Here is a 10,681-nt window from a genome sequence, read left to right on the forward strand (position 1 = left end):
GTGCACATTACAAAATAATACAAAAGTTGGCACACATTTTTTTCTTAACCTCTGACGGCAAATGTGGGAACAAGACATGTAAATTAAATAAGAGGGATATAACGATTTTTTTATTATTATTTATCAATATCCAGTTACAAGAACTAGCAGCATTTACAACAGAAGTACTAAGAGTAGCTCCATACGTCAACCCAAGGCACATCTTCCTCTACAGACATTGAAAAGGTACTAAGGAAAACCAATAGGCATTAAATTATGGGTCCTTGTCAACCCAAGGCACATCTTCCTCTACAGACATTGAAAAGGTACTAAGGAAAACCAATAGGCATTAAATTATGGGTCCTTAACCTCACCGGGGTTACTTTTTGAACTCACTTCAGTTATTCCTTATTCCTTCCTAGTCTAAATAACCACATGAACCGTGAATTATCTTATGAGTCTCAATTAAATAGATGAGCTATAACTTCTTTGAAAAAAAAAAAAAAAAAATTGATCAACAAACAATTGATAATTTGCTCACTACCAGCTGATCAAACATATTCCTCTCATTCCATCAACTAATTTTATCTGTGAGAGTTGATGAAAATAAATGTTTTATGTATTCTTCTAGTTTTATTGTGTATTAAACTAATAGAGTATCATATGTTTTATTACCATACACTTCAACAATTTTATTCTCTTTTGTGTTCTCTATTGTGTATTTCCCTCTTTCTTTTTTCCCTGTGTATCTTCCCATACGTTAAAGCAAGAAATGCACTTTGAATCTTCCATTAAATTATATGTGTATATATATAGATAGATAGATAGATAGAGAGAGAGAGAGAGAGAGAGAGAATGACTTTCTCATTATCAAATATTGCATTGAATTTATTATAGGAAACTGTAAATGAAAGTCTCTTTCTCATTCCCGCTATCTATTCCAACAATACACTAGAAAAAAAGTGAATGGAATCCCATGATTGTACTTGCATGTATTTTTTAATAAAAGAAGGTATTTATAATATCTCCAACAAAAGAAAGTTTCGAGAAGGATCACAAACAAAACTATTTAAATTTTTGAAATAAAATATGATGATCATGAATATCCTTTTTCTTTTTCTACTAAGGATAAACCACACCAAATAAGCACACATAGAAATTCGTTAAACAAATAAAGATAATTCCATTATCATCATCAAGAGAAACAATATTCACATTATAAAGGAAGCCAATTTCACATACCGGCCTATTGCAGAGATAGTCAGGGAATTCAGAATTTTGAATCCATGACGGATTGATGCTATGCTCAAGAATGAAGCAGTGCCATCCTCAAAAAGTTCCTCAATCCCTTCTCTTCTTTTAACAAAGTCAATGTCAGCAATTGAGGCAGCAACTGTGCCTGTAAAGTTCTTATAGTGAAACAATGTAACAACCACATTGAATACTGGTTGCAATTATACACCCAAGCACAAACCTCCACTGAAGTAGGTTTTCTTCAATAACTTTGCTGCATCTGCAGAACAAAATAATCAAAAAGAAAATGAGGAAAATAATTTTTTTTTCCCTCAAAGATCAATAGACCTAATAAAATTATGATCTTTAAAACCTTCAGATAGGAGAAGAAAGAGAGAAACTTAGGGTTTAGACAAGAATAGCTTATCAAGAAATCAGGGTATAACTGAGCCCATGCTCTGAAATTGGTAATGAAATTCTGTTACAATTGAAAAACTAATTACAAGAGCTGGAATTCTGTTATAATCTGACACCTTTGACTTTAAATTAAAGACAAAATTAATTACCCGAATAGCTGTAATCATCTACTTAACTATCCAAATTGTAAGTGTAACTGTAAAGTAGTACTTTCAGGAAGAATCAGGAGTAAAATATAAAACGAAAAATAAAAGAAGAAAAAATGAATTCTAAATACATATCATGCCATTAAATAGATATGGGATAATGATCACACATGATAAATGGAGAAACCTTTCAAACCACAAATCACATAATAATTTCAAAAAATTATACATTTTCAGAATCAAATGCTTACCATTTCGAGCGATGAGAGCTCCAAGTCCAGTTGGATAGCCAAATATCTTCACAAAAACAATATGAAGACAAAAAGACATCAACATCCAAAGGTAGTTGTTTCTTACAGATGAAATTTCTACACACACACACACATCGCACACCTTATAGAAGGAGATGACGACAAAATCCACAGAATATTTTGATAAATCTGGTGGTTCTGTTGCACATCCTTTTGCCGCATCAACCAATACCATCCATCTCCCACTGTTATGACATTAAGAAGACAATATTTGCATTCATGAGTGATATACAAATTATTGAAATCATTACTTTGAGGAACCAGCAAAGAGAAATCTCCTCTATCATCCAGATGCAACAACAATAACAATAAAATCTGCTAACAATCAGGTAACATTTATAACTTAAGTTTCATAAGTTTCTTGGCAAGCACAGCCTGATCAAAGATTCCACAAAAGGGGTTGACTTGTGGATATACCTGAAGTTATTGTTTCCTTCACATTATACATGCATTCAGAAAGCCAAATCATCTAAAATAATTTCACTATTTTAGATACCTTTAAGTCTTGTTTTGATAAGTAAAACAGAAGCAGTACAAAAAGTTTTGGGAAAAAAAAAATAGTTAATTTTATGGTATTTAGATAGCTTTAAGTCTTTCTAGTCAATCAAAAGAAAAGGTCAAGAAATCATTTATAAATATTTCCATTCATTATGGCAGAACTATAAACCTAGATGGAAATATTCAAAATATGAGGAAATAATGGGAATCATTCTTTTTTTTTATAATATAAATTCAAAGATTCTTGTTTGAAGATATAAAAGCATTATACACATAAAATTTAGTAGGTTCATAGAATATAGCCATGTACTGTAACAAACATTGCACAAGAAGTAATTTTGTCCGCCAGAAAATCATTAAGATCAAAATCTCTCTCTCTCTCTCTCTCTCTCTCTCTCTCTCTCTCTCTCTCTCTCTATATATATATATATATGTATGTATGTATGTATCTTTCCATCCCAGAAATTTAGTTTAGGTTTGATTTTAGTCCCTCAAATTTAAAAAGTTAGGATTTGGTTCCTGAAATTTCAAAAAAGTGGACAATGTGGTCCCCCCAACCCAATTTACAAGGGAATAAATCAAACCAACCACGTATTTAAGGGAACAAAATTGAACCAACATATTTAAGAGACCGAACATCCCATATTTATGAGACCAAAATCAAACTGACCCCATAGACGAAGGGATGAAATGTTCCCTTTCTGATACTTCAGGAATAAATCCAAACTTTTTAAGGACCAAAATTAAATTTACCCCAAAAATTTTTTTTTTTTTTTTGACAAGTAAAATTTGCCCCAAATTTCAAGGACCAACAATAAAATTTGACATGTTATGTTGTACAAATACTAGAATGGGCACAGACTCAACCACCAATTCTGCGAGCTCTTGTAGAGACAAGACATGGACATAAAATGAAAACAACAAAACAAGGCACAAACAACACACATGCTTGCACCTCATCATGCATGTTATTACTTATTAGTTTCTTTATGCTCATGGACATGGTCTCCATTTTATCATGATCCTCTTTACCAGAAGCAAGCCATGGACATGGCATTGACATGGTATACTAAATTACTCACAAATCACATACAAACTAGCAGTAACTTCATCCATCAAAAGCTACACCCAAATCAGTTCATATAGTTCATACACAAGTTATGTTGTTATGAATTTCATAATTGCAAAATTTCTGTATATCAATGGTAGAATGTGGCCTAAGTTAACTAAAGGATGCATGACATGATATGGGTTATATACTTGCAAAACGGGGAGCCTTCCAAAATTTTTTCTGAATCTTCCTTAATAATCTTCACCAAGTCAAGGCCGAATCTCAAACCTGAGAAATTGCACTCTGAGGGGAAGGCAAATAAGTTATATGCATCACCTGCATTAAGTGAAGTACATGATAAAAGAAAGTGAGATAGTGTCAAATATATGTACATGGTCATGAATTCTTAAGCACATATCATTTTGCAATTGTTTATTTTTCTAACTAAAATACAATATAATATCCTAAGGATTATATAAAGGTAAGATTAGAGTTTGTAACAGAGTATTAGCGTTAGGAATGATTTATTTTCAGTCATTGCCATAATCACTGCATAGGAGGGCAGAAATTTTATGCAAGAAGAAATTCCAATCCCACAAAAGACCTTAAGGATATTCACCTACAAGAATTTTAATGGTTTATACAACATGGAAACTTACAAATAACTTCAATTAACTAAATGGAACTCAAATTATGGTACAATACAAGACCCTTTAAAAACTAAATTTTTTTTATTTTTTATAGGTAATAAAACTTTTATTGAAACTGAACATCATGTTCACAATAGTGAACACTCTGAACAAGGAAAAAATACAACCAAATCAAGAGCTAAAAGAAAGGGAGGGTAAAAACTCAGACAATGAAATACAACTCATACAACCCCAAGTACAAGCCCATAGAAACAAAGTACCAAAAAGAAGAGACTTTAAGAGGTCTAAGATGCACTAATAATCATTATATCCATATCAGAAATCTTTAAGGACCATAAAATTATTGCAACCATGTAAAATTTATATGCTGGACGAGGTATAAACAAGTTCTTCTAAGATATGACAAGGGACACTAACGTCCATTTTGCACAGCACAATCAAAATTTTAAAATAGCAAAAATATTTCTAATGAATTCTGAACATATTATAAACATCATAGCTACCTATCAGCTCCTCCTCAAGGAACTTTTCTTCATTTCTCCTTTGTATTTGGTGCTGGGATAAACTGACAGATGCAGCTATGCCATTTGATACACCATGATGCACAGTCTCTTCAATATCTACTGCAAAGGCTGCAGCCCCTTGACTGAGAGCATATCTAAAATTTCAATAAGGATTGCATAGCCATGGAATTATAAGGAAGAAAGAAGAAGAAAAAAAATTATAATGAGACCATTCAGGAAATTAATTAATAAGCTAAAAATTGAAGCAAAAATATACAGAAGATACTCAAGGCATCAAAAAGTGTGCCTATTCAATAGCAACCAAAGGAAGCTACTACAGTAGGATACTCTCTAATACCAAGGACACTATTGTGATTCTCCATTGTATACATAAAACAGCTCTTTTGACTCCATGGAAAGGCCTCCCCAACCAGCTTCAGTGCCGCTGATGCCCCAGAAGTGAATATACATTTGTAGTCCTTTGGGGATGCATTGAAATATTCAAGGACCTGATACTCACAACAGGTCATTCAACAACTGATGGAAATTTTAGAATTTGGAACAAAGTATCACTTGCTTACACATGAAACACTGAAACAAGATAGCAGTCAAACTGATTGAGAAAATACCATTATCTACAAAGAATTCATTAATGTTTGCAGATAACTTGGAAATTGAATGTTGTGAAACCGTTAAAGAATAGCTATGATAAATCTGAAAGTCTGATGTTCACAAAACCTTATGGGCAGATATCAAAGTATTAAAGGCTGCTAAGATAACATATAGTACCTGTTGGCGAGCTTCCCTCACAATTTCACAAGTGGCAGAGCTAGAGTCACTTTGGCTGTCTAAGCTTATATTAAGGAAGCTTACTCGATGAAATGCAATTATGAACAATCAAATATACAAATATGTTTTGCATGTAACAAGAGGGTAACGCAAAAAGGTAAATAGAACATCCCATATTCTTGAAATAAAGGTCAGAAAACACTATATAAAAAAAAATAGTAAGGAAGGAGCAATACAAGTCATCACCATGAAAATTTTATTAAATTATGAAATTTGAAATAGTTAAGAGAAGACACAGATGGAAGAAGAGCTTCCACTTCTCTCTCAATTGGTTTTTTATTTGATATTGATCACACAGAATCCGTAGTAGGAGCTGAAGTACTACTCTCTCTTTTTTGGGTTACTCAAACCCTCCCAACAGATAGGGTATGCTCTCTCAAATCACAATGCAACCCAAATTATTGCGAAGGCTCTAAACAGAACCATGGAAACAAAATTAAAAGCAGATAGCCATATCAAAATTAAGTAGTGTAAAACAACAAGGGGGCTTCAAGCTACTTCTCCAGGCAAAATTCCCCTAAAGCTACAAAAGCAATTTTAAAAGGTAACAACACACTACCAAAGACTTCAACAAAAACAAAGTCAATTAAGCAATTCCACAATAATTCAAGATTCAGCTAATATTGCAAACCTTACAAAAATATACAAAAGCATTTTAATTTGCATAACAGGATACGAGGATTTCCATAAACATTAGTGGTGAGATCTCTAAAGACTGCTTCCATCTGCAACTCAGAGTACAAAGTTGACCCAGCATGATCCAAGTATACAAGACCTAACATTACAAAAATCAAATACTATCTTAAGTTCCTTAGTGTTCTCTCTAACTTTCTCAGCACACATATAGAGCAAGTCTTTTTTCCCCCTTAAACATTGATTTTTTTTCTTTGTTTACCCAAAAAAAAACCAAAATGACACAATGAAATACTTATATAGTTTCTTTCATTTCCTTTCAACTCCTCAGCAAGTACCTTGATCAAGCTAAATTCATTTCCCTTCACTTTTCTCAGCAACCAAACAAAGAGCAAGTACTTTAATCAAGCTAAATTCATCATTTCTCGATACCAAAAACGATATGAAAAACACAAATCAAATCCTTTCTTAACTTCCTTTTATGTTTTCTTTGGGAATGTAAACAAGTCAAGTTGAGCTAAAGATTGAAAGTTCAAGATTGTTCATTTAATTTTATTTTGAACACAAGCCGAGTTCAACCTAATCACCAAACTAGAGTATATGTTCAAACTTGGTTCATTTTATTGTTAAACAAATTTGAGCAAAACTTATTCTTTAAAAAAAAAAAAAAAAAAAAAACAAGGAACCCCCCCCCCCCCGGCAGTATGAGCCAGAGGGACAAACCCAAGATGCCTACACATCCCCATTGAGCAGGCATCAGATAAATCGCCAAATGCCTCAACTAGGAGTATAATAAGAGACTTCTGGCTTTCCAGTTAGTCCAAGCACTCTCCCTCACCGCTAAGGCACCCCGGGTATGGGGGAAAAGACACAAACAAAAGTAAGATGTTTAACTTACTCAATAAAACCTACAACTAAAATTGTTTACATGTTTACAAATATATGCTAATTACTAGATAGAAAGATCCTCAGTTATGAACTTATAAAAATTAGATTCTCAACCTTGTATTGGATAGTATTTTCAATAAGTTAATAATAAGAATTTGATATCTTATATCTTATGAACTTACACTTATTAAAAAAAAAAATCTTATATCTTATGAACTTAGTGTCCGTTTAGAAACAGCTTATTTAGCTAAAACTGAAAACTTTTTGTTGAAAGTAAAAGTAAAAGTAAAAGTTAGCTGAAATAGTCCAGTTAAATCTATGAATAGTATCAAAAAAAGCAGTAAGACCCATAAATAGTAGCAAAAATAAGCTTAATAGTAAAATAAACTGGCAAAAATAATCAATGCCAAACACGCACTTCTGCAAAATTCTTAGGTAGTTCTAAAATAGTGCGAGCTCTCTCATATAGGGGTGGGCCCTATGGTGGGTCTCACGTGTGGGCCCACCCATATCTAAGTTTTTTTTTTCCATGAAATTGCTTACAAACTTACATAATCTAATCTCCTATCCACAAAAGTACATTCTAGCTATAAACATATAATGTTATACATACTTTAATCAAGCCTCAGGCAGCAATCTTGTTCACAAACATATTATTATATTTTAAAACTCGACTCGTTTAACACTCGGAGCCTAAACTTATGCTGAACTTGGCTCGTTTAGTAGATAAGCAACCTGTTTATGAACAGCTAGATTCATTTACAGCAATAGTTTTCTTTAACTTTCTCAGCAGCCAAACAGAAAGTTTGACTAAAACCAAAAAAATAATAATAACAATAAATAAAAAGTAATGAAATCTTCTTTGAAAAGAGAGAGAGAGAAAATCTGACCATCTAATCTTTTGAACTCAGTAGCTCGGATTTGATCAATAGACTTGGGGCCACTGGGGTACCCATAATCGGCGCCAAATTCCTTGAGAAACTCTTCCTTTTCTGGGTCCATTTTTTTGGTGTAGATATTTTCTACGACTGCGAAAGCGCGCGCTAGAGAAAGAGAGAACGAGAATCACGTGTGAACGTGAGAAGTGGGAATTGAAATAACGTAGGACGGTAGGACTACTTTTTTTCTTTTTTTGTGTTCGTGAGCGGAATGAATGTGAGGCTGTTCTTTTTTGGGCAGTTTTCACTCAGGTCAGCATCCGACCGGCTTAATTCAAACTTTTTTCTCTTTTTAAAAAGATGGTTGCGTTTATCGATTCTTAAAAAAAAAAAATCACCTTTTTTTTTTTTTAATAAAGTATTGACGGGGTTGAATTCAAAATTTCTTATTCAAATATTAAAAACTTTACTAATTGATATAATAGAATCCACAATTTAAGACTATGTAGTCCAAATAAGGTATCAAATACCTTTTCTTTTTTCTTTTTTTTTGTTTAGTATGATATTGGGTGAACCTACGTTTTTAGTTATAAAGCATGTAGTTTTCTTTTTGCAACAAAAAAGAAAAAAGGGTTATAAAACGTTTGAGTGGATACTGGATGATGATTTAATTGATTTTGAAGTGAGATCAAAAAGTTAAAGAGATAAAGCAAGTCTCAGAGCATCTCCATCTGAAAATGTTTTCTCATCCCATTTTATCATCTCAAAATGCCACTTTATCAATTATACAATATCATTTTACAATACATCCAGCATTCCAACTTTTATTTTCCTATTCTACTCATTAAAATAATATATCTACACAATAAAATATATTTTTTCCTTTTTTGTTTTTTTCCCAATTTTCTCCTTCACCTTCCCTCAACCTTTAACACTGCACCTCCACTGCCCAGTCACCACCACTGCGCCTCCACCATGCCCACCACGCCACCACTACCCACCAAAATCCCACCAAAACAAAAACCCATATTTACAACAAAAAAAAAAAAAAAAAAAAGGCATCAAAAAGGCAGAGCCCAAAAGAACCAGAGTCCAACCATGTGGTGACCCACGCTGATCTTGCCATGACCTCGCCGAACCTAAACACTGGCGATCTCCGACGACCAACAACCCACTTTAGCCATTTCAGCCACAACCCAAACACCGGACCCAACCACGACCCACAACCCACTTCAGCCATACCCACCTCTTTTTTAAGCACCAATCACAGCCAAAAAAAAAAAAAAAAAACACCCACAAAACCTACTGGATCACAACCCACCAGAAAAAATGAACCACCGTGATGTGTAATGTTGATGTTGGGAGGAGGATGGTGTTTGGGTCTGAAGAGAGCAGAAAGCAAATGAGAAAGAGAGAAGGAAGAGAGAGAAAAGAAGAGAAATAATGAGGGAAGAGAGAGAAATTCTCGGGTTAAAAAGTATTAAAAAATAATTTTTTTTTATACCATTCAGCTACAGTACCATCTTACATTTAAGATGGTACTGTAGCTATATGTCAAATTTTTTTAGCATTTTAGCATATGGCCTTCCCGTTGCTGGTGTTTTTCTTACATTTGGCATATAGCAAGCCCAATGCGGATGCTCTTAGCCAATCAAGTCCAAAGTTTGTAACCTGCTACTGTTTATTTTGCATTTCTTACTTTACGATCCCAAGGCTAAGAGGGTGTTTGATTTGTATTTTTAAACAACAATTTTCAGTTTTTAAACAACATTACACGTATTTTCATACACTTTTTCACCCGCATGTATTTTCACATGTTTTTAAACAATAATTTTCAGTTTTTAAATACATTCATCAAATGGGCCCTAAGAATGAAGAAAAAGAGAGTTAAGAAAAAAACAGTTGATAAAATTAAGAAAATTTTATATTTTAATAAAATATAATGTAAAATAGATAATCTGATGTGGGATATTTTAAAAAGTGAGTATATAAAAAAAGCTAAGAATAAAAGTAGATTATTATACTGAAATAGACAAATTAAATAAGAGTACATTCAATCCTAAGCAATACATGCTTGTGTTAAGAAAATAGTAGGTTAGGGTTTAAAAAAAAAAAAATGTGAGGGACAGAAGAGAGAGAAAACAATAATAAAAAAAATAAAAAATAAAAAACCAGTGGTTCATTCTTTAGTTGCGAGACATACATGAAAAATGATAATTTTTAGATTTTTTTTTTTTAAGGGAGAAGTTTTTTGGGTGTTGGCATGTTGCAACCATAGAGATAGGAGGGGTAATTCGTATTCGCATGTCAAGTTCATGTTGTGTCAACTTATAAGTATTCGACTATATGGGAGAACACTATCCCGATACGTTTATTAAACAATGTTGATGGCCATTTCAAAAGCCCAAGTGGAAGGGAGAGGCCCAGCAGCACGGACAAAAAAGAGTTAGCAAATGGATAAAAAGCTCATTAAGCTCAAGCAGTAGGAATAATGGATCACAGGTCCATGAGATAAACAAATAGGCCTTGAGGATGTAAAAGGGCTTAGAGGAGTCCGGAAAGAGAGAAAAAGCAAATCATGGGCAATATATGATGTGGAAAAGTGAGAATGGGTCACCGCAAACCCAAAATAATGAAAGCAAAGA

The 10,681-nt window shown here is 33.1% G+C and overlaps 1 protein-coding gene across 3 annotated transcripts in view; it reads right to left on the reverse strand.

The window, feature by feature from the left end:
• LOC115983195 (molybdenum cofactor sulfurase) overlaps window positions 1-8,360 on the reverse strand; it is a 31,843-nt gene extending 23,483 nt beyond the window's left edge. For 2 of the 3 annotated variants that reach the window (XM_031105838.1, XM_031105837.1), the window contains exons 1-10: window positions 8,049-8,358; window positions 6,314-6,412; window positions 5,578-5,636; window positions 5,137-5,297; window positions 4,789-4,943; window positions 3,845-3,971; window positions 2,169-2,271; window positions 2,027-2,072; window positions 1,454-1,492; window positions 1,222-1,378 (exon numbers count right to left, since the gene is read on the reverse strand). In XM_031105838.1, coding sequence (XP_030961698.1) covers window positions 1,222-1,378; window positions 1,454-1,492; window positions 2,027-2,072; window positions 2,169-2,271; window positions 3,845-3,971; window positions 4,789-4,943; window positions 5,137-5,297; window positions 5,578-5,636; window positions 6,314-6,412; window positions 8,049-8,160 — 1,058 coding nt within the window. In that variant the 5' untranslated portion in view covers window positions 8,161-8,358. Of the gene's footprint in view, window positions 1-1,221; window positions 1,379-1,453; window positions 1,493-2,026; window positions 2,073-2,168; window positions 2,272-3,844; window positions 3,972-4,788; window positions 4,944-5,136; window positions 5,298-5,577; window positions 5,637-6,313; window positions 6,413-8,048 lie in introns of all 3 variants that reach the window. The other variant, XM_031105839.1, reaches the window with a different exon arrangement.
• Window positions 8,361-10,681: the final 2,321 nt, after the last annotated feature.

The sequence above is a fragment of the Quercus lobata genome, chromosome 4 (genome assembly GCF_001633185.2).
Source record: "Quercus lobata isolate SW786 chromosome 4, ValleyOak3.0 Primary Assembly, whole genome shotgun sequence".
Taxonomy (NCBI): Eukaryota; Viridiplantae; Streptophyta; class Magnoliopsida; order Fagales; family Fagaceae; genus Quercus; species Quercus lobata.